Genomic DNA, 26724 nt, shown 5'->3' with positions numbered 1-26724 from the left:
TTGTTTTCTGAGCTCAATTGCACCCCAAAAAAATCTGAACTTTTAACATTCAGTAGATTTTCTGTGTTCTGGGGTTTTCTGGCTCAAACAAGTGCCTTCTGTTTGTAATGTCACAGCCTGCAAATCCCATAGAATTATGTCAATGTGATTTGCCAGCAGATGCCACTGTTTTCACAGTTTTGCCTGTTTTCATTGCAGCTCAAAAGGCTTCCAAACCACAGATAAAATCTCCAGACCACAGAAAATCCACTTAATGTTCAAAGTTCAGGTTTTTTGGGTGTACTTGAGGTCATGAAACCTAAAAAAAAAAAGAAAAAAAAGAAAATGAATGTCATGAAACCTTTAAGCTTTTTAACCATTTACTTTTTAACCAAAATAAAATATCACAACACCTTTAATAGGATTTCTCAGTACGACACACATGCCACAATTTTTATTCAGGGAAATGTCTTATAGTCCAAACCAGGGACGTGCAGAGTGTTAGAGAGGCAGGGGCTGAAATCCCATAGGCCTAACGGGGCACTTTTGGACAAAATCTATAAGCTCACAACGCGTCGTGCTGCGACACATTGAGAGCTTGTAGATCTGCTATTTGCGGGGCGCAACCCAGCACTCTTTAGCTAGTGGAGATGCGGTGTAGCGACATGGATTTCGAAACAAATTTGTTCAACGCAAAATACTGTGTTCAAGTTCGGGAGACTTCGGGGGGGAAAAGCAATTCTCCTGAATGCTGCCTTTCGGCATGGCATGGAAAGGAGTGGCATTTACATTTCTTTCACCATCAGTAAATGCTGCATTCGTGGTCTGGAGAGCGCATTTGTTTTACAGACGGGTAAAAGGGCAGGGGCTAAAGCCCCCTTTGATGTCTATGTGTGCACGTCCCTGGTCCAAACCAAAAGGGACCAACTGTACTGTTTATTAAAATCACTTTGTGTCTAACGAGCAATGTTTGTTTGTGCCATTAAGTAACAGAATGGAGGATTTTAAGATTGTAATTGTTTACTGTAGTTAATTATTGATCTTATAGTTTCAATCAAATGTTTAGCTGATTTGTTTCTTGTTTTGTTATTTTTCTTGCCATTAACCACAGCCTAACATGGGCATGTCATGATATAGGAATATTTGGCAAAAGAACATTCTGCAAAATAAAATGCAGATCTGCAATCTCGTGAGCTATGTTCATCGCCATACAATTTAATATATTGGGTTCAAGTGATTACATTTTCACTTTGGACACATAATCAATTAATACATGTTTAATTTTGGTAATCCCTCCCACCGGCTTGCTTCAGCCAGCTGTTTGTTGCAACTCTGCATCTCATGTGTGATTTTCTGAATTAAAAAAAATGTCTCATGCCTTAAACGTTTCAGAAGTGAAGTGATTCAGTTGATTATATCAATCTACAGGTCTCCACCAGAGGGTGCAATTGACCCATTGTCAGCCTTTTGATGGGTCCCTGACTTATATACTCTAAGGTCCCTGACTGACCTAATTTGACTACACTGTAACTATTTGAAATATTTAGATAAAATAATACAAAACACTGACTGGCAGTGGCAGGCATCAGTGTTCAAATGCCCTAATAGTTAGTCCCCTGATAGTTGGCTTTCTGTTGTGGCGCTCATTGTCTCTTTCCCTGCTAGATTACTGTTTTTAAGCCTGTTAAAATAACATGAGAAATATATCCCCTAGGCCAGTGGTTCCCAAAGTCAAGTGGGGTCTCTCTCTGTTTAAAAGTACAGGAAAAATCTCAAAGTACAGGTGAAAATATAGTACAGGTATCCGTGGATATACACGGCTTGGGAAGCCGTGGATAAACAAGCTCCAAGTGTTGCGTACACATGCAGCGCGTTGTGAGCTTGCAGATCGTCGGTGGCCCACTCACCATGAATCCAAGCAGAGGTCCTCACAAGTATAGGTAAAACACTGCCAGTGCTCAGCAATGGCCCATTGCAAAGAAGTTAAGATTTAACTTGTGCGATATTCAGATAATCTTCAACCGATTGTTATAATTCGAAGTGGTATATATATATATTCTGTGAAGTTTATATTTTCATTGGGTGTACAAGTCATGTTTTTAATATGCCATTATCAAATGATATAGAGAGATGGTAGATACTTCCTTAATGTAAACGAAGTCCACACCCACAACACCAGAGGGAGTGCAACAAACCATGTACAACCCAGATTCAGCACAAACAAGGGACAAAATTATTTTCGCTCCTATGCCACCAAAATGTGGAACGCCCTACCAACAGTCATTAAGACATGTGAATCCCTTGACTCCTTCAAAACCGCTCTCAAAGCGGACGGCTGCAATTCGAAACTGGCCCCTGTAAAATCTGAATCCCCCCCTTTCCCCTCACTGTATGTTTCTTTTCCCTTTTTGCTTCCTTTATGATGAATTCCTGTTCTGTTCTTTAACTACATAGAAGTGTCTATTTGTACGTCTCTAAATGTTTTGATGAATTGAACAATGTGGACCCTGTTGTAAACAAGTGTAATGCTTAATTGGGTCGTCCACTCACAGTTAACAGTCTTTGTATTGAGTTTGTGCTTGAAATGTACTGTAATTCTGCAAACTGTTAATAAATATTTCAATGAATCAATCAATGGTAGGGTAGTGCCCAAGCCCTGTTAGCCATGCAGCCTATATGTGGTGCGCTTGCTAGGCCTACACTCTTAATTAGGGATTTTCCCAGAGGTTAATTTCACTGATGTGTACAACCTTTATTCAAATAGTTTCATTTGTATTGGAGTGTGAAGCTTGAGGTAGGTCATAATCGCTTCAACGTGATGCCTGGGTGAGATGAATCGTCTGTGGAAATTATGCCAGTCAGCATGGCCCACCATTTAATGCTGTGGCCAAAATAAGTATACACATTTTCTATGGTATCATAAAACTGTTTGAGCTCTGTGTTACGGTCCTATGTGGTGTTTTGGTCTGTGTATAATCCACTGTTTTCCAGTGCTGATGATGGATGGTGGGAGTGGCAGTAGAGATTGGAGGCGTGTCATGGAGATTGTGACACACCTGGGCCAGTATAAAATCACCAACCAGTATAAAAGGAGAGAGAGAACAGCCCACAAGCTGCTGAGACCTTGTTTTATGTTTTCCCAGTGAAACAATACTAGACAAGACAAAGTCACTAGTCAGATAAAGTTGATAGTCAAAGTTACTTTAAGCAACTCAACTCATATAAATCACTGTCCAAGTATCCCAAACCATTTGCCTGCATACTGTTTATAAATCAATACATTGAAACTGGGACTCAACTGATGCAAATTACAGCAATGTTGTTATTCAATTGAGCCATTTACACGTCACATCAAACACCAAACACAAATGTCGTCATGCTCAACAAACACACAGGATTTGTTTTGCTTTTTGTCTCAACATTCCAGAATACCTCAGAGCAGTAGCGGCTCTAGGTGATGTTGGTTGGAGGGGCTGCCTAAGAAATCTTATGCTACGGGCCAATATACGATAGTATATGCTGATTGATTGATTGATTTATTAACAGTTTGCAGAATTACAGTACAACTCAATACAAAAACATGCTATCCATTGTTCACCCTATACTACAGCATGTTCACAGAATACTGGTCTACAGCAACAACAGCATCAGAATCACATTCCACAACAACCCAGTACCCATGCAGTGCTACTCAGAAAGTCTATTACACTATGCTACCCAACTAGTTCAACCTGCAGCAAAAGCATCATATTCCAGATATCAAAGTATAGCAATGACACTACAGGCCTATACTTTGTTACAGCAAATGCTCCACAACAACAGAAGTGCATGCCCACAACAAACACTCCACTGAACATTGTTTGTATTTGTATGTACAGATAGCTGCTCTTATACTGTCATTAATAATAACAGTACACATGCACGCACGCACACACGCACGCGCGCAAGTGGCGCGCGCGTCGGTGCCGTTTCGAAACAAGCAACTTGCAAGGCACACACACATGCACGCACGTGCGCACGCACACGGCTCCGAAACAACACTAACACACGCACACGCACACATACACAGCCCCCCTCTCTCTCTTCCCAACTCCTTAACTTTGTGAGACGAATGAAGCAGACCACAATACCATTAATAATAATTATATAATACCACTATACCTTTCTGTGGGTCCGGTGTGCGGTCACCGGTCAGCTGTCTGCCCCAAGCAAGAATTTCAAACTCACAAAACGTATTCTTCCCTTTCCTTTTGTTATATCATCCAAAATGGACGATATGCTCCCAGTCTCTTAACTTCATTTTCCCCTCCACGGACACGGACACGGGACAAAACGGATTATAAAGTAAATAATAAACTTATTTCATTTAAAATACTTCCACCCGCCATTCTTTCACATCCACACACACATAAACAACCACACTGTCACACGAGCAGGTGCTGTGATTGATCAAAAGCCAATGACCTCACGGTCTGAGGCGGGCCTTAGGGCTGAGCACAGCCCTCTATTGGCTGAGAGATTTTAGCCCCAATGACAAGTAAACCAAGCAGGCGTGTTTTGGCAGCTGTCAATCATTCAACGCAATGAAAGCCAATGGAAGCCTTTTGGGATGTAAAAAATCAGCCCATTTTGACCTATTTTGTGTTTTTCTTGTAACTATTTGATGCTGTTGCTGCTTTAGATTATACCAGAATATAAAAGTAACTATTCTAAAACATTTTAATAATAATTTCTCATCTTTACTCCATAAGATAGGGGGGGCTCAGCCCCCCTTGCCCATACATACGAGCCATCCCTGCCTCAGAGGATCATGTTCTGTGTGAGAAAGTAGTTTATTTCCAAGAGGCAAATTAACCCCCATTTTATAGGCTACTTCGGATATTTGAAAATTTTACCTAGTAGGTGTTGATTTCGTCGACAAAAACTATGACAAAAACATTTGTTGTTGTGAGCAGCTTGTAGATCGGCTATTTTCAGCAAGTGTAAAATCAGTCATGATGGCATCAAGACACCGCCAAAATAATTTTAGTCGACTAAATCAAGCGCATAGGCCATATGTCGTAGTAAATCAGTGTCACACATTCTGAAGAAAACCTGCTGACTTGACATTCCCTTGTATGATCAAAATAAGATTATAATGGTGTGTAAAAAAGAACAAAAACATTTGCCACAGACACATTTAACACCACCGAGCAAATGTGTCTGAATGGTCTGTACTTTGTGAGCGTACAGATACGTGTAAAACCCCGGACATTCGAAGGAATAAATAACCCCCCCCCCCCCCTCCGGACAGTCCCCTAAAAGAGGACTTGTCGGGCAAAAGAGGACGTATGGTAAGCCTAGGTGTTACGGACTTGTTGATGGGCGATCGGAACACATGCAAAGACACTTGGTAAATTGGTATAACGGAAGATGATGGATCAGTTTATTGGGACAACAGAGCGGGGCAGTACAGTACAGTAGCCTACAGTCCTAAACGTTTGTAACAAGTGATCATTCGGCACAGTTTCAGTTTACATTGTGAGGCTTCAACAGAACACAGAGCGAGTTAACGTTGAACTGATCTTCAATCAGCCTGTTGAACACAACAGAACATGGATCAAGCTAACATGGATTGAACTGATCTTCAATCAGCCTATTAAAGATGGAGTGCTGTGCTGTGATGTGATCCCCCCCCACCCTAACACATAATCATCAGGTATTATATAAGGAGATTTTCTTTTTCAAAAATAAAAAAATAAAAAAGTACAGTAAAATGTTATGTGAACACGCTCACCAGATCATTAAGTATGTCTGGTATGCCCGGTGGATGGTGATCCACCTGAACTGAAGCCACACCCACAGCCGTTGCTGTATGATAAGGGGTTGGGACGATATTGTGATATTGTGTCACTATATCACTTTTTTTTCATTGGCACGTTTGACTGACAAGGTTTCAGCCTCCAGGAAGAAAACCTAAATACACCAAGGGGTTGTCTAATGAATGAAGTACTGGCACCTTTTACAAAAATCACAGCACTCCATCTTTAAACAGAACACATGGATTGAACTGGTCTATTGAGCAGTGGCGTTAACACAGTTCCGGTCTCCACCTTACATCATGGCATATCTGCCGTGTGTTCACTTGGCATCGACTAAATATACAAGACAGTATATATTTTTACAACCGTGTGTGATAAACTTAAGACTCCAACAAAACAAGAACAAAAAACAGCATATTAAAATATAGATTCGCATACATGGGTTGGTTGAGAGTATGGGATTCTTTACCATAGGAAAGAGATTTTGGCAAAACAGATCTTGGTTAACATGAGTAATGTTTTCTCTCCTCCGCAATAGCAGATTTGCTTGTCTTCATATGACGTAAATGCTCCATTCATTGTCAATGGGAATTTAATGTTTGTGTAAGACAAAAATCTATACACTAATAGCTGAATATAAGAAGGGCTATAGAGCCCCTCGGAAAACGAAATGGATTATGACGTCAGAACAGAAGCAACTGGGTCTTTATCATAAAGCAGTGGTTCTCAAAGTTTTACCATCATAACTTTAAAATTGTACAAATGGAACCAAATGGACCCACAATTTGTACAAGTTATAAAGGCCTATTCATACTGCAGTTTTAGGTGACAAAGTGACCACCGAAACCTACATGACGTCACTGAGCCGCAGTGATAAGCCACTTACAAGAACTGTTTAGAAAGAAAAAAAGTATACATCAGAGGACTAATCTATCAGAAATATTAACTTTATTCTCCAATTGAGTTCTGTCAGAGTGGGGCGGAGTGGAGGAAACCTTTTTTCTTTAGGTCACCAACACATCTTTTTTTTTACTAACCGGTCCCCTTATCACCTAAAACTGGAGTCTGAATAGCCCAGAGGCAGAGGACTTGTTAGGGGTCCATTTGGATGCACCCATAGGTGTACCACACTTTGAGAACCACTGTTCTAAAGTATTTCAGTATTTCATAGCTTCCATGGGTAGATAGAAGAGATGGGAGGGGACGGGGACAGTACAACAGAAAACAAACATTTCCTCAGCCCTGACATGACGTTAAACATAAAAATTCCTACAGTGCAGCAACAGAGCAATGCCAAGGACCATCTATGCTACTGAAGACATTTAACAGTACTGTCAATTTCAATAGTTAAGTAGGAGTTTCACCTCTCAAAAAACCAGCGATGCGAGCGAGCAAACGATATATTCTGATCATCTCCCATCGCTGTATAGTGACTTTTTATTGTTGTACATTTTTGGTAAAAATCTGTCGCAGCTGTGCATTGAATCCATCAGCGGTACTAGTATTCAGACGTGTCAACATCATCCGTATTTCCATGACACATCTTTACCTTTCTCATAAAAACATCCTCTGGTTATGCGTCAGTGGGGTGCAATACTTAGTTTAGACAGTTTTTGGTTTAGACTAGTCATTAGTCCTACAACCTAATCTCAACCTCCCACGGGGCAGCACACCTAAACCTAACCCAGGTCTAACCAATGACTAGTCTAAACTAAGTATGCACCCCCGTCAGTGTGTGTGTGTGTGCTTATAATACGTCGCTGTTAAAAGCTGATCCACTAATGCAGTGCTCCTCAAATGCTTTTCATGTCAAGGAGCCCACAGCTCGGTTCCCAACCATCAACTGTTGAGCCCGGGGTTGCAAGGAGTTGCATGGTGAATCACTGGTGTGGTTTGGACCAGATTAAGGTTGGTGAGGGGTGCGTTAAAACGACCAGATTAAGGTTGGTGAGGGGTGCGTTAAGACGACCGGATTAAGGTTGGTGAGGGGTGCGTTAAAACGACCAGATTAAGGTTGGTGAGGGGTGCGTTAAGACGACCGGATTAAGGTTGGTGAGGGGTGAGTTAAAACGACCAGATTAAGGTTGGTGAGGGGTGCATTAAAACGACCTGATTAAGGTTGGTGAGGGGTGCGTTAATACGACCGGATTAAGGTTGGTGAGGGGTGCGTTGAAACGACCAGATTAAGGTTGGCGAGGGGTGCGTTAAAACGACCTGATTAAAGTTGGTGAGGGGTGAGTTAATACGACCGGATTAAGGTTGGTGTCGGTGATGGGTGCGTTAAAACGACCGGATTAAGGTTGGTGAGGGGTGCGTTGAAACGACCAGATTAAGGTTGGTGAGGGGTGCGTTAAGGGTTGGGAGAGGGTTAAGGTTAGGTTTAGGTGTGCTGCCCCGTGGGAGGTTAGGGTTAGAGTGAGGGCTTGAGATAGGTTGTAGGACTAATGACTGGTCTAACCAATGACTAGTCTAAACTAAGTACTGCAAAACCCAATCCATGCATCTCTCCTGTAACATGCAGGGTCCAGAACGGAACCTAAAATCTCCAACACCTTCCGAAGAACCTGTGCCTTAAACAAAGCTTGTTTGCACTTTGTCGCAACAACCGGTCTAAATGACCCCAAAAAAAGTACACATTTGACAAAAATGTATCACTTTTGTCATGACAAAAGTGATACACGAAGAACCTGCCTTAAACAAAGCATGTTTGCACTTTGTCGCGACAACCGGTCTAAATGACACAAAAATTTATCACTTTTGTCATGACATTTAGGTAGTTTTTTTAAATTGCCTAAACAATCTTCAGCTTTGCATTATCTTTTTCCTCTCCACCCCCCCCCATGATAATTCCATGCCCACATACCAATACAGATTTGCTTTGGTTAGTCCTTTGCATTGTGTCTAAAGAGGGGTGGCTTTGTCCCAGTGGAAGAGTGTGCGCCCGTCCGCCCGTCCTTCCGTCCCTCTGGTCAGCCGGTCTTCCTTCCCCCCACTATCCTCTCTAGGCGTTCTGCATCTCCTTGCCGATCTTGTAGCTGAGGATCTTGCTCCAGTCGATCTTGGTGCGCGTGACGGGCAGCTGGCGACGCAGCGCCTTGAAGGTGGTGTCCGACATGGTCTGGTAGTTCTCGCTGATGGCCGTCTTCATGGAATAAAATAAAAGCAAAGTGAAATCTCCACACTGAAAATGTAAAATGGCTGATGTTTTAGGGGTATTATTATGATTCTAAAACTATTGTTGCTGCTGTTTCACACCGACCCAGCTGAAGAAATTCAGATTTGAGGCGTTTAACCTCCTTGCTTTCATGGCATTTATGAGACCGTTCATGTCTCTTGAAGATGCTTCTACGCTTGTATTCTATTGCTAGTTTGAATGCGACGTGGTGTGAGCTTGTAGATCGGCTAGTTTCAGTGCGCAGCATGCATACTTTCGCGGAAGACACGCTGGAATCCAAATGACTGAAATCAGTCTTGGCGACTGAGAACTTTAAAGGTTTTTTTTTTCCAACCAAGGTTAATGTTTTAGATTGTTATTAGAGAAAGTAAAAGGTGGTAGTAGTATTTTTTGCTATTTTTGACAGGGGGGCGGGGGCATTCGAACATGGTCCTAAATAATATGCATTTATTTTTTTACAAAGAAATATGGTGATATTTTTTGTATTATTATATACTATAGTCCTACTAGACCCCAAGAAATCTGGCCAAAAAAGATCACGGGATCTATTGAATTTGACAAACTGACTTGAGCCTACGACACACAGTATGGCATCCCCCTAGTACCTCTACCTTCACATTCAGTAGATCCTGTGATTTTTTTTGTGGCCAGATGTAATTTCCTGGGGTCAAGTAGGACTATCTTAAATATTAATAAAGACATCGCTGTAAAAGGACGTATTTAGCCCCATGTTCGAATGCCCCCTCCCCCTGTCAAAAATAGCTAAAATCACTCAAATGAAAGAAAGCAGCACATTTTTGCAAAACTTTGTCTAATAAGAACCTAAAACATGAACCTTGGTTGACAAAAACTGAAGTTGTCCTTTAAACCAGTGGTTCCCAAAGTGGGGTCCGGGGACCCCCAGGGGTACCTGAGGGAGTTCCAGGGGGGACCCATCTATTTTGTTCATGTTCATAAAGTGCTAAAGTGTTTAAAGCAGTGGTTCCCAAACTTTTTCATGTCAAGGACCCCCAAATTGACACTACTTAGCCCGTGGACCCCCATTTGAAAAGATATGCCAGGGACCCCCATAAGAGAAGACGTACACATTTAGACGTCTACATTGACGTCTACATTTAGACGTCTACATTTAGACGTCTGTATACATTTAGACGTCTACATTTAGACGTCTACATTTAAACGTCTACATTTAGACGTATACATTTATTTGTTATCCGTGTTGCGAGGATGAGGGGGTACCTGGAAAAAGATCTACCCCAAAAGGGGTACCTGGTCCAAAAAAGTTTGGGAACCCCTGCTTTAAACCATGGTGCGGTCTGAGGATCGAGAGGTTGACAACCAACCAGAATGGGGCCATAGAGAGCAGTATACAGCAAAGCAGACAATTCAATTCAAACTTTATTCAAGACACTCACAGAGGGTTCCATAGCGCACAACACATAACATATATGAACAAAACAAAGCATGAACAAACATGGGGGAGATAAACATAAACAGGCAGAGGCAGGACATTCAGCCTCATCTCTGCTCATCCAGGCTGGAGTGCCACAGTCTAGCAGTGCTCTTGTCTCTCATAGCTTAGATGACAGTCTAGCAGTGCTCTTGTCTCTCATAGCTTAGATGACAGTCTAGCAGTGCTCTTGTCTCTCATAGCTTAGATGACAGTCTAGCAGTGCTCTTGGCGAGATTAGACAGTCCTACAATGTCACTAGATAGGCATAACATGCGACGATCCCTCGTAAATCCATTCAAACCGGTAACAATTTAAAATCGTGATGCAAACAGCACCGGGGCACGTAAAAATAGAAGAAAATTCTGGCTCTTTGTAAGAGAACTGATTGTAAAAAAAGAGCTTTCAGTAATTTGCTGCTGTATAATAGAGAAAGGAAATACTGGATTTGTGTAAAATAAATACGGGAAAAAAAGTGTTTTTAAAAAAACGTGAAAACTTGTATCGTGAACATAGTATCATGATTCAAATTGAATTGAGGGAATCAGCCCAAACCACACCAAAGGGCCGGCTTGGGACCAAACGGTTTTGAAGGTAGACCACACCAATGCCTCATTGCAACTCAATGAGTGGCATTGGTGTGGTTTACAATGAGTGGCATTGGTGTGGTTTACAATGAGTGAAATTGGTGTGGTTTACAATGAGTTGCATTGGTGTGGTTTACAATGAGTTGCATTGGTGTGGTTTACAATGAGTGACATTGGTGTGGTTTACAATGAGTGGCATTGGTGTGGTTTACAATGAGTGGCATTGGTGTGGTTTACAATGAGTTGCATTGGTGTGGTTTACAATGAGGTACAGATACAGTGAGGTACAGCAGACAGACAGATACAGTACACATACTGTATAGGTACAGCAGACAGAAGTCCCAAAAACTGCCTTCAAATCAGGGAAATGATTTCTAACACTTTTGTTCAACAATGTAATTCATTCTCGGTCTTATCTGTTATAGTTCTTTTAGTTTTGAGTTATCTCTGTCTTCCAATTCATATATTTGATATTGCTGTATTTAAATGTATATTGTTGATTTTGTGTTCTGTATTTCGGCTACATTGAAAATGAGGGCCTGCCCCTCAATTAGCCCTTCGCTAAATCCCACCCCTAAAAGTGATTGTCCAATTCCAATCCAAATAGTTTAGCAACTGTTGCTATGCAGGTCAAGCTTTCGTCACCTCATAGCTGTCAATGTTATTTTGCATGGCTGTGTTGTTGAACATTTACACGGGCTTAACGTCGGGAAAGTTACATGACTGACCCACCCAGGTGATGGCAATAATACTAATGACCGTAGTCTTACCGTGAAACATGAAAACTTGTGTCGGGTGGTCGTTAAAAGTTGATTTCTCCCTCCATCATTTCCTCGTATTTCTAGTTTATTTAAATAATGTCATGCACATTTGCGCAGTGCAAAGCCTACTGCAGGCCTGGTTGACTAGATTTTAGAAAACATTTTGAAGGTTTTGCTTCTCAAATGATCCATTGTTTATATGGAAAAATCCTGTCATCTAACATGCATCTCAATGGGGGAGAAGGACAGCTTGACCGGTCTTCTCACTGCTAACGTGCCTATTGGACAAGGACGGGTTGGGGAGGAACTTAGTGAAGGGCTAATTGTTCCCCGAGTTTAAATAAAGGTTATGATGATGAGAGACAGCTTAAAGACGTGAGTGAGCCTCCTCCCCCACTAGATAACACTAGGCCAGTGGTTCCCAAACTGTGGTGCGTGCACCCCTTGTGGTGCGCGAGCGCCTTCTAGGGGGTGCACGACATGAAAAGGCTAATGGTGGTGCTATGGTTTTATTTAAAATATATTAACATATTATGCCAATATATGGCAAGTATATGCAGAATATAGCCTATTTTATTTAAATGTATTAATTGCAATTTATATTTCCATGTGGGGGGTGCGTCAGCTAGGTCAGGAGGTAACAGGGGGTGCATGGCCAAAAAGGTTTGGGAACTGCTGCTAGGCCATTTAGTGTGTGCTGATAAAATAGATATATTTTTCTTTGATTGTAAAGTGTGGGGTCAAGAGAGGCCAACATACCTGGTAGTCGTTTTCAGCGTTCTCAATGATGTCGACAAATTCCTTGGCTGTCTGGCTCTCATTCTGTTCCAAAAACACACACAACAAATATCTCACGAACGTGAACGTACTAAAAAGGCTTCTTTTAGCGAGACAAATCAGGAGAAAATCTACTTTGTTATCGACCTCTCTTTATCCCAGCAACAAACTCTCGCGAGTTTTGAGAGGAGTCCGGAAGAGTCTCTCTGTCCATCTGCAATTTGACGGACGACACTGGACCCATATTTAAGATGACTTATGTGAATATTATAACGTGAAATTAATGGACATTAAAATGAAATAAAATGTGTTCCAATGCTTAATAATATAACTTTCCTAGACTTTCCTAAACTGTCTTAGACAGTTGATGGGTTCTGATTTGGGAAATGGGAATCATGACATTTGCAATATAATAATGCTCTCAATTCTCATCCACATGACGTTGTCAGTGTTGTCAGCATGGGAGAGGGGAGGGGGAGTGGTGGGTTATTTAGGACACCATTTGTAGGCTTTGTTTACCATTTCGCCTCTAGTGGCTCCAATGAAGTTCGCCCATCTTTATAAATAAATAATCTGTGGTAGGTGCCCTTAGATGACCAATAGGGACAGACATGGGTTAGTAGGTGCTCTTAGACGACCAATAGGGACAGACTGAGCCCCTCCCCCCCCCCCCCCCCCCCCAAAAAAAAAGAGTCTACTCACAGTGACTGCTATTGACTCTTCCACTTCCTTGTGGCTCACCAGCTGTACGTTGCCGTCTTCATAGTAATGCACCTGGAAAGACAAAGAAAGAAAGAAAGAAAGATTTCAATGTCTTCCATGATACGATTATTGTAAGCGTTTTCCAATTATTATTTTTTTATCCCATGATTTTGTAACCCCATTTCCCCTCCAACAGGCCAGGAGAAGGACACTAGGATTACTGCATGTTATTTTGTGAGGGTACCTACCCTAGGGGACACGGGGAGAACATGTGAGGGTACCTACCCTAGGGGACACGGGGAGAACATGTGAGGGTACCTACCCTAGGGGACACGGGGAGAACATGTGAGGGTACTTACCCTAGGGGACACGGGGAGAACATGTGAGGGTACCTACTCTAGAGGACACGGGGAGAACATGTGAGGGTACCTACCCTAGGGGACACGGGGAGAACATGTGAGGGTACCTACCCTAGGGGACACAGGGAGAACATGTGAGGGTACCTACCCTAGGGGACACAGGGAGAACATGTGAGGGTACCTACCCCAGGGGACACGGGGAGAACATGTGAGGGTACCTACCCTAGGGGACACGGGGAGAACATGTGAGGGTACTTACCCTAGGGGACACGGGGAGAACATGTGAGGGTACCTACTCTAGAGGACACGGGGAGAACATGTGAGGGTACCTACCCTAGGGGACACGGGGAGAACATGTGAGGGTACCTACCCTAGGGGACACAGGGAGAACATGTGAGGGTACCTACCCTAGGGGACACAGGGAGAACATGTGAGGGTACCTACCCCAGGGGACACAGGGAGAACATGTGAGGGTACCTACCCTAGGGGACATGGGGAGAACATGTGAGGGTACCTACCCTAGGGGACACAGGGAGAACATGTGAGGGTACCTACCCTAGGGGACACGTGGGGAGGGTTAGTGTGTATGTGAAAGTGAATGTTTGTACAGTATGTCTTGTCTTTAAACCTGAAAATGTATAAATAAAATTGTAAAAAAAACAAAAAAAAACAAGCAAACTCCACACAAACTCCACCCTTTCACCAACCCCACTTCGGGTATGGGCACTGGGCGGAGGAGAGAACACGCCCCCAGCACCCACAGCGGACCCAGGACCTTCTAGCTGTGAGGCTAGTAGTCAGTCAAGTGTTGCAATGCATGTACCGTTTCACGATTAATCAAATTTTATATATTTTCATGGAAATAAATGAGAATCACGTGAGAATTGCCATCTCAATTCTTGTGGAGGAAAACACTCTAAACACATTTGAGCAAGAATCGTGCAGCACTTGCATGCCGTGGCCTGAAGACATACAGTACATCGACATTACAATATACAACCCTATAGAGCGTCGCAGTCCCTTTCAGAACAACGAACGGCCCAAGAAATGAAAACGCAATGCATTTCCCCATAGGCAGTTCTAATTTATTTAAAGACCTTTTAAGCATCGTACGAAGCCAACTCTTGTCGTGACAAATCATGACAACACACAGAATTTCTCGGGCCAAACAAAGAATTAGAAAGTAGAAAAAAACGGCAGGTTACAACACTTTTTTTGTTGTTTTTCTTCTTTGTAATTATTCCCCAAGAACTGCCTATGGGGAAATGCATTGCGTTTTCATTTCCTGGGCCGTTCGTTGTTCTGAAAGGGGGAGGGACTGCGACGCTCTATTGTAAGGCTTAGCACAATGAAAACATACATCATCCCCAGGCACGTGCAGAGAGTGTTAGAGAGGCAGGGGCTGAAATCCCGTAAGAGGGCACTTTGACCAAAGAAAATAGCGAAAATAGCAGATCTACAGCTTGTAGATCAGCTATTTTCGGGGCGCAGCACTCTTTAGATAGTGGAGATGCGACATACGACATTGGATTTCAAAACAAACTTGCTCAACGCAAAATACTGTGCTCAAGTTCAGGAGACTTCAGAGGAAAAAATAGCAGTTCTCCTGAATGCTGCCTTCCGGCATGGCATGGAAAGGAGTGGCATTTGCATTTCTTTCACTGTAGTAAATGCTGCATTCCTTGTCTGGAGAGGGCAGTTGTTTTACAGACAGGTAAAAGGGCAGGGACTGAAGCCCCCTTTGATGTCTATGTGTGCACGTCCCTGATCATCAGCATATTGTAAGGCTAAGCACATTCACCTGGATCTTCAACACGCCCACCACCTGGGCAGTGGACTGACCGATGGTCAGCTTCCATTCGGACCTACAGCGACCGTTCCTAAAAACAAAATAAATCAGAGAAGTTTTAGTCACATTTTTGTCACCTGGAATGTTTTATTGTTAGTCTAGTTATAGTCGACTAAATATCATAAGATTTTAGTTGACTAAATCTACAGTTGATTTAGTCGACTAAAATGTATTTTGGCGGGCCTTGATGCCGTCGTAAATCTACAAGATCACAACGTGTTGTGAGCTTGTAGATCTGCTATTTTCAGCATGCATCCAAGTCTAAAATGACATACTGGATCTCTTGTCAACTAGTCTCTTCCTAACATTTTAGTCTAGTTTTTATTTGTTGACAGAATCAACAGTATATTTAGTCATAGTTTTAGTCATCATGGCTTTTATTTAGTAGTTTTTTTGTCAGTGAAAAAAAGGTAGTCGACGAACATTTCTCGTCGTAGTATATGTTTATGTTTACAAATGCCATCAAAGCACATTTAAAATATCCATCTGTTCAAACAAAAGAAGTAGGAGCGCACGCCAACAGTGAGGACCATGCGAGACAAGACTTGAAAAAAAAAAGAGGTCGCACAGCTCGTAATCACAATGCAAATAACGTTTAACCAATTTAGAACATGGGAACATTCATAACTAATCCAACTGACGGGTTGCTAGTGCATTTTCATTGATATCAAACGAGAGAAAGATATTCAGATTTTTTTTCTTTTCTTTTTTAGTTGGCCTCTCCTTCTGCACCATACACATGCGCATTGTCGTTCCCTGTATACGGCTCAGAAAGAATGCCTCGTATCGGCTAATCTAGGGAGCTCTCCGTGGTTGCGAACGCAGTGAGCACTTACTATGAGACCTAGCAGATCATGTCTGTCTGTCTGTCTGTCTGTCTGTGTGTCCGTGTGTCACGCTTTTGTGCCCATATATGGAGCTGCTTTGGGGACTCCTTATATGGTTATGGCTGAGTCATGGTGACATGAGTGTGATGGCGTGCTATAAATCCTTAAAAAACCCAAATATGTACGAGCTACGTTCGCTTCCCGCGTTTGCGCGTCTTACTGGTTTTGACCAGATGGATATACTAAGCTCTTCATTTCTGACTTCCAACATGCCCTCTCGTTCAAAATATGAGTGCGAGGGATTATTCAGAGATTTTATCGTAACGATAGCGAGGTAAGCAAGGACAAGTATTTCTCCAGGTTTTTCTCTGGAAGGGAAAGGGGGGGGGGGGGGGGGGGCTTACAGAGTAAAAGCTGCCATATCTGCACGGCACCCCGAGCTGTTATTTTGAAAGAAATCCCGGCGCCACATGCCCATGTATGCCCTACACTTTTCAGATCAACAGAGGGACAAAACGTACCAGAAGTTTTTGGGCTGAAACTGGTGTCCCTCGATGCAGGCGATGATGGTCTGCTGTCCGTCCACCGTTTTCCCATAGACCTGCACAGAGGAATCAATGGTTACAATCAGACTGATAGAATACACCTGCACAGAGGAATCAATGGTTACAATCAGACTGATAGAATACACCTGCACAGAGGAATCAATGGTTACGAGGCTACACGTGTTGTGTTTATAGCTATATATCTCGTGTTGTGTTTATAGCAGACTTCTCACTCATATGTGCACTTGCAGTTTGGGAAAATCCAAAGCAGTACCGTGCAGTACTGCGCACACTCCACTAGGGTAGTGCTTTGTGTGTGTGCGCGGTGTAGTACCGTGCACACTCCACTAGGGTAGTGCTATGTGTGTGTGTGTGTGTGTGTGTGTGTGTGTGTGTGTGCGTGTGTGCGCGTGTGTGGTGTAGTACCGTGCACACTCCACTAGGGTAGTGCTCTTTAACGTAGGCGCTCAGCGCAGCGTCACACGCGTCCCTCCAACCTCTCAGACCGCCGTCGCGGTCGTCGCTCGGCTGCACGTCGCTCACCTCCTTCCTCAGGTGGTCAAAGCGGAACGACAGGCGGTTCCGAGGGTCCAGGAAACGCCCCTGGCCCAGGTCGCCGTGCTCCGTGATCAGGACCTACAATGATTTAAATTCATTGAATTAATTAATGACTCAAGGTCCATAGGAATAACATATATATACATATATGCATCTCAGAGTGAGAAAAAATATAGCGGGAATAGTGGATCTACAAGCTTACAAAGCGTCACAAAGTGACAAGTCGTAAGCTTGTAGATCTGCTATTTCAGATTGTTTCATTTTATGTATAATAATTTGACCCGGCCGAAGCCCCGACCTCCCAGTTTTATGGCGGACACTCTAACCACTGTCTGGCTCTAAGGCAGAGAATCTAGCCAACCTATTAACTCAGAAAGTAACGGAGTTGGACCAGCCGTTGACACAAAGTGTTGCCCACCTGCCCCTATTAGGTAAATAGAACCTTCGGGCAGGTGGAGTTTTCTTTCGGGTTGACCGGGCGAGTGCTTATCATTTGAGAGGAGATACAACCTCAACACTTACAAATATAAAATAACAAGTGTGTGAACCCCATAGCCATTATTCATAGCTATGTAGGTATTTGGCATAAAAATTGAGGTATGATTTTTTTTTTATCGCACAGCCCCAGAAAGAAAAAATATATGTGTCAAATTGAACGGTAATTAAATTTTACCTATCATTTTATAATTGATCTCAGTGTCAACCCCATACAAAGTTTCCACTCAACAGTGACAATATTATGACAAAGTTTTAGGTTTTGATTTAAAAAAAAGAAAAAAACATTAAATAAAAAATATATGAACTTGCCGGTTCCTCGTAGCCCTCTAGTTTGGCAGGGGTGAACTGATCCATGTTGTACTGGGCAAACGAACTGGAACAATGAGGGAGAAATACAGGTTACGAACATCATGTCACAGAGATACAATCTACAATGTAGGCATTTAGCAGACGCTTTTAATCCAGAGCGACTTTACAGTAAGCAAGAACAAGACATCAAATACATAAAAATAGTCATCATGGATCATAAGCGAAGAACCAAACATCCTATATCTATATAAGGAAATTATGCGTACAGTACACACTATAGGTTGCTGTCTACATATTTATGCTACTGTATCTAAATTACAATGCAATACAATACAATACATAAGAGCTCAGTGACAATTTCAAACAAAAAAACACAAAATGTACACAATAAATATGTCAGAGCAAAAAAAGAAAAAAGCCCTCAGCAGGTTTGGTCGGGCCCCGCTCGGTTGTGATTGGATTTTGTTGCCCCCCAGTGGGAACCAATGAGGGCCCAGTATGCAAATGTCGTGGAAGGTTGATCACGGAGGCATGTTTCTCCCCCCTCCCCCCCCCTGTCAAATTCCAGACCAATAATCTACGCGCCGTGATATTAGTCTGGCCATGCCATAGTTAACATAGGACAAAGACAAGATGTATTGCGATCATGCTACCGATACTGAGGTATTGTAGAGCAACATCACCTTTGAATCTAGAACAGCGAGTAAAAACATGTGGGCCGCGAGGGAATTGCATGCGTGGACCTACAAATGTTTGGCAAACGTTAAGATTTTAAGCCAGTCTGGGCGGAAACCCCTTTTGACATTTTAAGCATTATGTTACACTTTAGCTATTGAAAAATAGCAGCTCTACAAGCTCAGTGTGGCACCTAGTGCCGCGCTACGAGCTTGTAGGTCTGCTATTTATGAAAAATTGTGAAAATGTGGTGCAAATCTTGTATGAATGTATATTCTAACTCAACTCTTTATGTCTGGGGGGGTCCCTGGAACAACATCTTTTGAGATGGGGGGGGGGGGGGGGGGGTTCGCGGCCAAATAAAGATAATTCCAGGGATCCTTGACATGAAAAGGGTTGAGCACCACTGACATAGAAACAGGTTTTTCAGAAAACGGTCATGATTTAGAAGACATTTGTAGGGGGGTCCCCAGGGGGTCCCCAGCTAAATGATAGTTTTGAAGACTAATTCATGTCAAACTGGGGGTCCTTGAAATTAAACTGGTTAGAATCACTGCTAGAGTCGTTTTCTTATGGGGGTCCCTGGCATATCTTTTCATATGGGGGTCCGCGGGCTAATTCGTGTCAATTTGGGGGTCCTTGACATGATAAAGTTTGGGAACCACTGGTGTAGTTACTCACTGTGACGCCCCTTCCCTGAGGAGGTTGTCATTGTTGAGGAGGAGCCGCACATCTGAAAACACACATGGGGAAAAAAACCTCATCAATGTCAGCATTACACAACACCACAGCTAGATCACTGCAGCGCAGTTTAGATGAGTTACGACAACTCTGTTCACTTCGCGGGGCTTCAGTCCAATGGCGGCTCTTCTACATAGACTTCTATTGCGAAGAGTGACAAAGTCCTGGACCGGAAGTTGGCAGAATGCACTGGACTCACGCAACAGTCCAGCTTTAATGATCTTAAATCGCTTTATTTTAGATATATTTTTTAGTAATAGTACAACATAAACATTACAGAGGCTTTAGTTGTCAGTCACTGTGCAATACTTTAAAACAGTTCTCATGTTGCACACATGCCTAAAATCGCTGATATTTGCGCCGCCCTCGTTGAAAACAATGTATTTCAAACTCCAGCTTGTCACTCTCCAGGCTGCATGAGCACTCGAGCACTGTTTTCTGACTGGCCCCTCAATGACGCCACTCTCCTAGTCTACAGTACACCACTATGGATCACTGCCAACGGGGATGACAGCTGAGGACACAGCAGCTCTGTAACTTGACTTATTTATACACTTACGTGCCATGCTCACTGAAAAAAAATTGCCGATCTACAAGAGATGGGCTGGGAGTGGACATCAAACTTTGACCTCGCCTATAAAAACAGCATGAAAAATATTGTGTACTGCTTGATAAGATATTGTGATATTATTCTTCCATCTCACCCACCCCTACTTTCAGCCTACAAAAATATATAAAAATCACACCCGTGTGAAGTGAGTGGTGCAACCACAGATCCACAGGAACGAGGCCAGGGAGCCGTCCCACGTCCGAAATGGTTGAGAAATGACAGAGTGACCGTGTGGGGGTCCCTCTAATGTACTGTAGTGTCACTGTACTGTCACACCCGAAATCATATGTGTGTGTGTGTTAGGCTGCGCAACAGTGAGTATAAATGAAGCCAACCACCCCCTATAGAGCGTCGCAGTCCTGCCCCCTTTCATGACGACGCCAGGCCCAGGAAATGAATCCCAATGCATTTTTAGTATTTATTTAAAGACCTTTTAAGCGTCGTACGAAGCCAACTCGAGTTGTGACAAATCATGACAACAAACACAATATTTTGGACCAAACAAATAATTACAAAGAAGAAAAACAACAAAAAAAGTGTTGTAACCTGCCGTTTTTTTCTACTTTCTAATTCTTTGTTTGGCCCAAAACATTGTGTTTAACGTCATGATTTGTCACGACAAGAGTTGGCTTTGTCCGCAGCACAGCAACGTCTTAAAATAAATACTTTCTGAAAAGTCTATGAGGAAAATTAACGGGGATTTCTTTTCCGGGTCTCACGAGGGGGCGGGAGCCGCGGGACTGCATGTTCTCCCCGTATCCCCTAGGGTAGGTACCCTCACATGTTCTCCCCATAGTCCTGGTCTCTAAACTACCTCCCCCTGGCCAGCCGGGGCGCCTATGATGGAGGGGAAAGGAACTGGTCGGAATAACGTGTTCCTTCCACACGCTACGTCCGGCCGGGGAAACTCTCCCGTCAGGTGAAAAGAAGCAGCTTGGACTCCTCATGCATGAGGTCAGTCCGCTGCCCCCCCCCCGCAGGTTGGCAGAGGAAGTGTAGCGCCCAGGATTACATTAGATAATTGACACTGGGTGAAATAAATGGGTTGCAAAATCATTAGGAAAAAAAAGATGAAGCATTAGCCACAGTGCACACTGCACATACATACCGTTGAAGACTTCGTTAAACTCTCCTGGCGGAGCGTGTGTTACAAAGTTAGCCGCTATGCGGACCTGCAGAGAGACGAAACATCAAGGGTCATTTCATTATTGTGTTCAACCAATCGACAAAAGAGGTTTATCTAAAGTGTTTGTTTCTTGCAGTAGTGTGCATCAGCCAATTATTGATTGATTCAATGACGTTTTCATTGACAAAAATGCATATATCAGAGATTAAAATAGGGTGCATTTTGCATCCCAAAACGCAGTTTATAGTTAAGGGACGCAATAAAACGACCTCTGCATCCACGAGATGCACTACTGTACTGTTTTTAATTCTAGTTTATTTTGCTAGCTTTAGTTATAATAATCATTTCTGCTTCTGCTTTTTACATGAATATAACCACATTATAACCATATAAAATGAAATGGGAGTTAAATGCTGCAATTTGTAAAAAATATGACTCCTAACGTCATTGAAGTGAGACTCATAAAATGTCCCTGGGACTCATCTAAAAGACCATCCCTGTATCCCGGGACTCATCACTTGTGAATGGTAATTAAAACATTGAGCGGCATAGAGCTTTATTTGTAGTTATATCACCTTTTAAGAAGAAATCGCAAAACATTAACCACACACACCAATAAGCATGGCCGGCAAATTCTTCTTAGCAGTAATAAGGGCAATACAAAAAAAAATCAGTAAACATAACAATAGATACTAAAACGTACAGCAAAATATGCAAGGGTTAAGGGGTTAAAACTTAAAGTGCGGCACAGAGTGCCACGCTGCGAGCTTGTAGGTCTGCTATTTTTGAAAAATCCTGAAAATCTGGCGCAAATCAAACGTTTTTAACTCAAATCTTTGTTTCTGAAGGGTTCCTGGAATAATTTTCAGATGGCGTTCGGTGGCCAAATACATATATTTTTTGGGGGTTCTTGACATGAAATATGGGGCACCACTGATACAGAAACATAGGTATTTCAGAAAACTGTCAGAATTTAGAAGACATTTTTTTTATTTCAACGTCAGGCCTAAATGGGTTAACTGGAGACAGCGACTCGACAGGCCTGATCTGATGCCCTGAGGCGAGGCATTCCAAAGTGTCAGAGTTGTACATGTCTATATGAGTTATGAAGTTCTTAGCCCGACGCAGCAGGCAGATATTTAAACATTATTATCCCAGTTCCTGAAACCTGACACCAGGGCAAAAGGCTCAAGCAAGGGCTCAAATGGAAATATTCATGATTCAATCCAAACCCCTAGAACAACTAATCATTTTAGGTGATATATCTCTTTCCCTGTTCCAACTCTTCCTGTAGCTTAAAGGTTGAGTTGAGAGCTCGAATTACGCACGCACGCACAGAGCGGTCCTGGACTGGTCACTGTGGTCATTTGAGTTAAGCTTTTCCCCTCTAGTACTGGCCTACTGGGGCAGTGTGCCTAGCCGCAATTTGCAACACTAGATTTGTATTAATTTATATGGGTTGAAATAAGAGTTGCAACAACCTCCGTTAACAGGTCCATTGATCCAAATAGTCCATTGATCCACCGTAGACATGTTATGAGCTACTTTCTGTCTAGAAATTCCGTGCAGGTGATTAATTTGGAAGCGCTCGTTTTCATTAATGCATCAGCGTGCTGCTGCCTCCTGCAGGTGGTACGCAGGGCCGCTCAGTGATTACAGACTACATTTGTTTTAAAACTTGAGTTACTAGTTGCTTGTTGTAGGTTTGGATTATTATCACAAAACATACATTAACCACTTCATCATACATGTTGGCCATTTGAAAATAGCCGATCTACAAGCTCACAATGCATCGCATGAAGATCTGCTTAACATAGTTGAAAACTTTTTTTGGGACATTCTGCATAATAGAGTAGTACTATTACTTTGGGTATTTCAAGTACATGTTGTACTTTTACTCAAATAAAGTCTAACAAGAGTAGTTCTAAATTGCATTGCATTAATACTTTCACTACAAGTCATTCGAGTATACTACCGTTTCCACCACTGCCCTGCCCTCAGGCTGACAAAGTATTTGAGCTGCAACTGAATCTCTTTGACCCATAAACAGAAAAGCCAAAGCAATGTAGCCGACAGTCTGACTGCCTTAACACCGACCACAGCCACTAGAACACTGGTTCTCACACCTTTTTATGTCAAGGACCTCCAAATTGACACTTGTTGCTAGCCCACGGACCCTTATTTGAAAAGATATGCCAGACTCTCCCATAAGAGAAGACTTTTTACAGCTCTAACAGTGATTCTCAACCATTTTAATTCCAAGGCTCCCCAGTTTGATATGCAATAGTGCTATGGAGCCCTGCTGTAATCAAATTTCTATCTCTGAGACCCCCAATTTTTATTGTAAAATTAATGTTATTTAACAAATGTACCTGGAATTATTGGGGTCCATTTGGTTACTGTTACAGACCAATAATGATCCATTGGCTCCTATCTTATGTAGCCGAGGACCCCCTGGAACTCCCTCAAGGACCCACTTTTAGAACCACTGGACTATACAGTGAGCCACTATCATACAACAACAAGGCGATCTGTTATGAATAAAATCATTTAGCTGCTGGCTAGCAATGTTGAAACATAAGTCTGTCATGACGCTTCTTCACCCTGTTTTTGGGCACCCTGCTCTATTTATTTACAACCTTAACGTCTACATAAAGATTTCAGATATAAAGTGCTCACCCCATGGGCCATGGATATCACAATGCTCCTCGGGCGGGTATTAATACCCTTGCATTCCGTATTGTTCAATAAAAAAACATTATAAATCCGACCGCCGGACAGTTTCTCAGTTTTTTTGCCATAATAATTCCAATTCCAACTACGTCTCCCCTATCGGCTGGCGAGGTGTATTGCACTCTGGTACATTATAACTTGATGAGGGAAATAACCACCGATCTGATTAAAATGCCTTTTATTAAACAATGCGGAACGAACGGGTGAAAATACCCTTCCGAGCACAATCCTAACATCTTTATATATCAATATACCACTTCATATCTGAAATATAGACCCTTTATGTAGACTTTGACGTTGTAAAAAAAAAACAGGGCGAAGTTCCGCCATGACTGCTCGTAGAAGGACGAGCTGCTGGCTAAGCTAACGACAGCTATTATACACACAAAACAAAGGAACACAAGTGTGTCATGTCGTTACGCTGTGCATTCTGAGGAAGACACTTAGGTGGTGAATGTGTACAACAAGATAACACCACAAACTGTGAGGATTATTAATAATAATAATAATAATATGCACAAACCTTCTCTTCCTCTGACAGCGGCTCCTCGAAGTCGGCCATCTTGGCTCTGTGTTGTGACCCCACCCACCTCAGCTGACTGAAGCATGCGTGGTGTGGTGTGGTGGTACCACGGTGTCGCCTTCGAATGCCAAACGACTAACCCCTTTCCAGTTACAGTGGCGCGTGCACCGCTTGTGGTGCATGAACGCCCTCTAGGGCACTTGTTCCCAAACGTTTTCATGTCAAGGACCACCAAATTGACACTATTAGCCCCAATATTCTGCGATTTAAAAAAAAATAGCGTGGCACTTTTCAATAGATAAAGTATAACATAATGCTTAAAACACCAAAAGGGGTTCTCGTCCTGCATTTTCAGTAGGCTACATATGTCTAATGAATTATCACATTTTTAGACTATAGTCATCAAGTGGATAGTGGACCGAATTAAGCTACTGTAGCCAGCACAACATCTAGCCCAGGGGTTCTCAACGTTTTTGGCCGGGGACCCCTGGAAATGCTTTGGCAATGTTCCTTAATAATAGAGACAATACACCATAAATAAATACTGAAACCAGATATAATCATTAGGGAAGGTGTATGCATGTACGGTGTACTATGTAAACTCTTAATTGCCATTTTCCTGCCATTCAGTTGCAAAAAATAATAATAATTGTATTCATCCTTAGGTCCTAAGGATGAATACAAAATGAATAACATCTTAAAACCAAAATGTTGAATTGTGGGTTTGAGCTCACATGCCCTTTTGATGGGGGGGTAACTACCTGTCAGTGGGGAGTGTTGGCTGGGAGGAGGAGTAGGACGAAGGCCCTATACGTCCTCTCTGGGGGGTAATACCTGTGAGTGGAGAGTGTTGCTGATGAATGAATATCAACATCCTAATACAGCCGAATACTTGGGGGTCGAATGATGACAGGCAATTCCTGCTGTCAAAATATGACCCCCCAGTCAAAAAACACTTTGTTTGAAATAGACACTCGTGCTTTCCAAGGTGTGATTTGGGGTCCTAAGGATGAATACAAAATGAATATCAACATCTTAAAACCAAAATGTTGAATTGTGGGTTTGAGCTTTTGATGTAAATGAAAAGGGGGGGGGTAACTACCTGTCAGTGGGGAGTGTTGGCTGGGATGAGGAGTAGGACTAAGGCCCTATACGTCCTCTCGGCCGCGACATATGCAAGCACAGTGCAAGGAATGAGTGTATTCGCCATGTATCTGAAGGAAGCCTGAGCTAAGGCTAACGAGCTCCAGACACTATATAAACTCTGGGATGTGTGTGAACACCTTTTGTCTTTCCTTGAGTTTGAGTTGATGTGGCAGGGGGTTTTGGACTTAAAAAAAGATATACAAGCTCATAGCGCGTTACGTGACGTGCTATGAGAGCGTAGAACTGCAATTTCAAAGATATTTTAACTAAAAATACATTACATGTTATATTAAAACATTGTATTCATGTTATATTTTTCCTCTCTCCTCATTCTCCATCGCAGATGCCTTTCCTGCCCAACTCAAACATATCTACAGCAGAAATTGTCATCTCAACCAACAGAGAATTCACACAGGTTTGAAGCCTTACCACTGTGACCAGTGTGGAACTAGGTTCAGTCAGAGCATTTCTCTCAAACGTCACCAGAGAATTCACACTGGAGAGAAGCCCTATGCATGTGACCAGTGTGGGAAACAGTTCAGTCAGAGCAGTTATCTAAAAAAACATCAGAGAATTCACACAGGAGAGAAGCCCTACACCTGTGACCAATGTGGGAAACAGTTCAGTCAGAGCAGTTATCTCAAAAAACACCAGAGAACTCAAACAGGAGAGAAACCCTACACCTGTGACCAGTGTGGGACTAGGTTCAGAACGAGCCATCATCTTAAAAGTCACCAGAGAATTCATACAGGAGAGAAGCCCTACCACTGTGACCAGTGTGGGACTAGGTTCAGCGCGAGCCATCATCTTAAAAGTCACCAGAGAATTCATACAGGAGAGAAGCCCTTCAAGCCCTACACCTGTGACCAGTGTGGGAAACGGTTCAGCATGATAAGTACTCTGACACTTCACCAGAGAATTCATACAGGAGAAAAGCCCTACGCCTGTGACCAGTGTGGAACTAGGTTCAGCAGGAAAAGTACTCTGAAACAG

General features: G+C 42.6%; 1 protein-coding gene across 2 annotated transcripts; it reads right to left on the bottom strand.

The window, feature by feature from the left end:
• Positions 1 to 5372: 5372 nt before the first annotated feature.
• On the bottom strand, positions 5373 to 24674 carry LOC308315477 (F-actin-capping protein subunit alpha-1-like). Of its 2 annotated transcripts, XR_013964038.1 has the most exons (11): positions 24586 to 24674; positions 21312 to 21375; positions 19534 to 19585; positions 18178 to 18241; positions 17239 to 17448; positions 16789 to 16868; positions 15393 to 15471; positions 13233 to 13304; positions 12513 to 12575; positions 6055 to 8922; positions 5373 to 5997 (listed from the first exon to the last, which is right to left on the bottom strand). XR_013964038.1 is itself a non-coding variant. In XM_080763473.1 (10 exons), exons 1-10 carry the CDS (start codon positions 24622 to 24624, stop codon positions 8782 to 8784), a joined length of 864 nt encoding a protein of 287 aa, XP_080619599.1. In that variant the 5' UTR covers positions 24625 to 24674; the 3' UTR covers positions 5373 to 8781. The 2 variants fall into 2 exon arrangements, 1 of the variants encoding a protein (XP_080619599.1); XM_080763473.1 differs by having other exon boundaries at positions 5373 to 8922.
• Positions 24675 to 26724: the final 2050 nt, after the last annotated feature.

Source organism: Protomyctophum bolini (assembly GCF_963924005.1).
Source record: "Protomyctophum bolini genome assembly, chromosome: 5".
Taxonomy (NCBI): Eukaryota; Metazoa; Chordata; class Actinopteri; order Myctophiformes; family Myctophidae; genus Protomyctophum; species Protomyctophum bolini.
The sequence above is the reverse complement of the archived record's forward strand: the minus strand, read 5'-3'. Positions and strand labels throughout refer to the sequence as shown.

What these genes read in the sequence shown, in the direction of transcription:
- LOC308315477 (XM_080763473.1), bottom strand. Translation starts at nt 24,624, where the DNA reads ATGGCCGACTTCGAGGAGCCGCTGTCAGAGGAAGAGAAG. An exon ending in CTCAGGGAAGGGGCGTCACA is followed by an intron (nt 18,242 to 19,533) that starts GTGAGTAACTAC and finishes TCATTGTTCCAG; the next exon opens with TTCGTTTGCCCAGTACAACA. An exon ending in ACCCTAGTGGAGTGTGCACG is followed by an intron (nt 16,869 to 17,238) that starts GTACTACACCAC and finishes TCCTCTGTGCAG; the next exon opens with GTCTATGGGAAAACGGTGGA.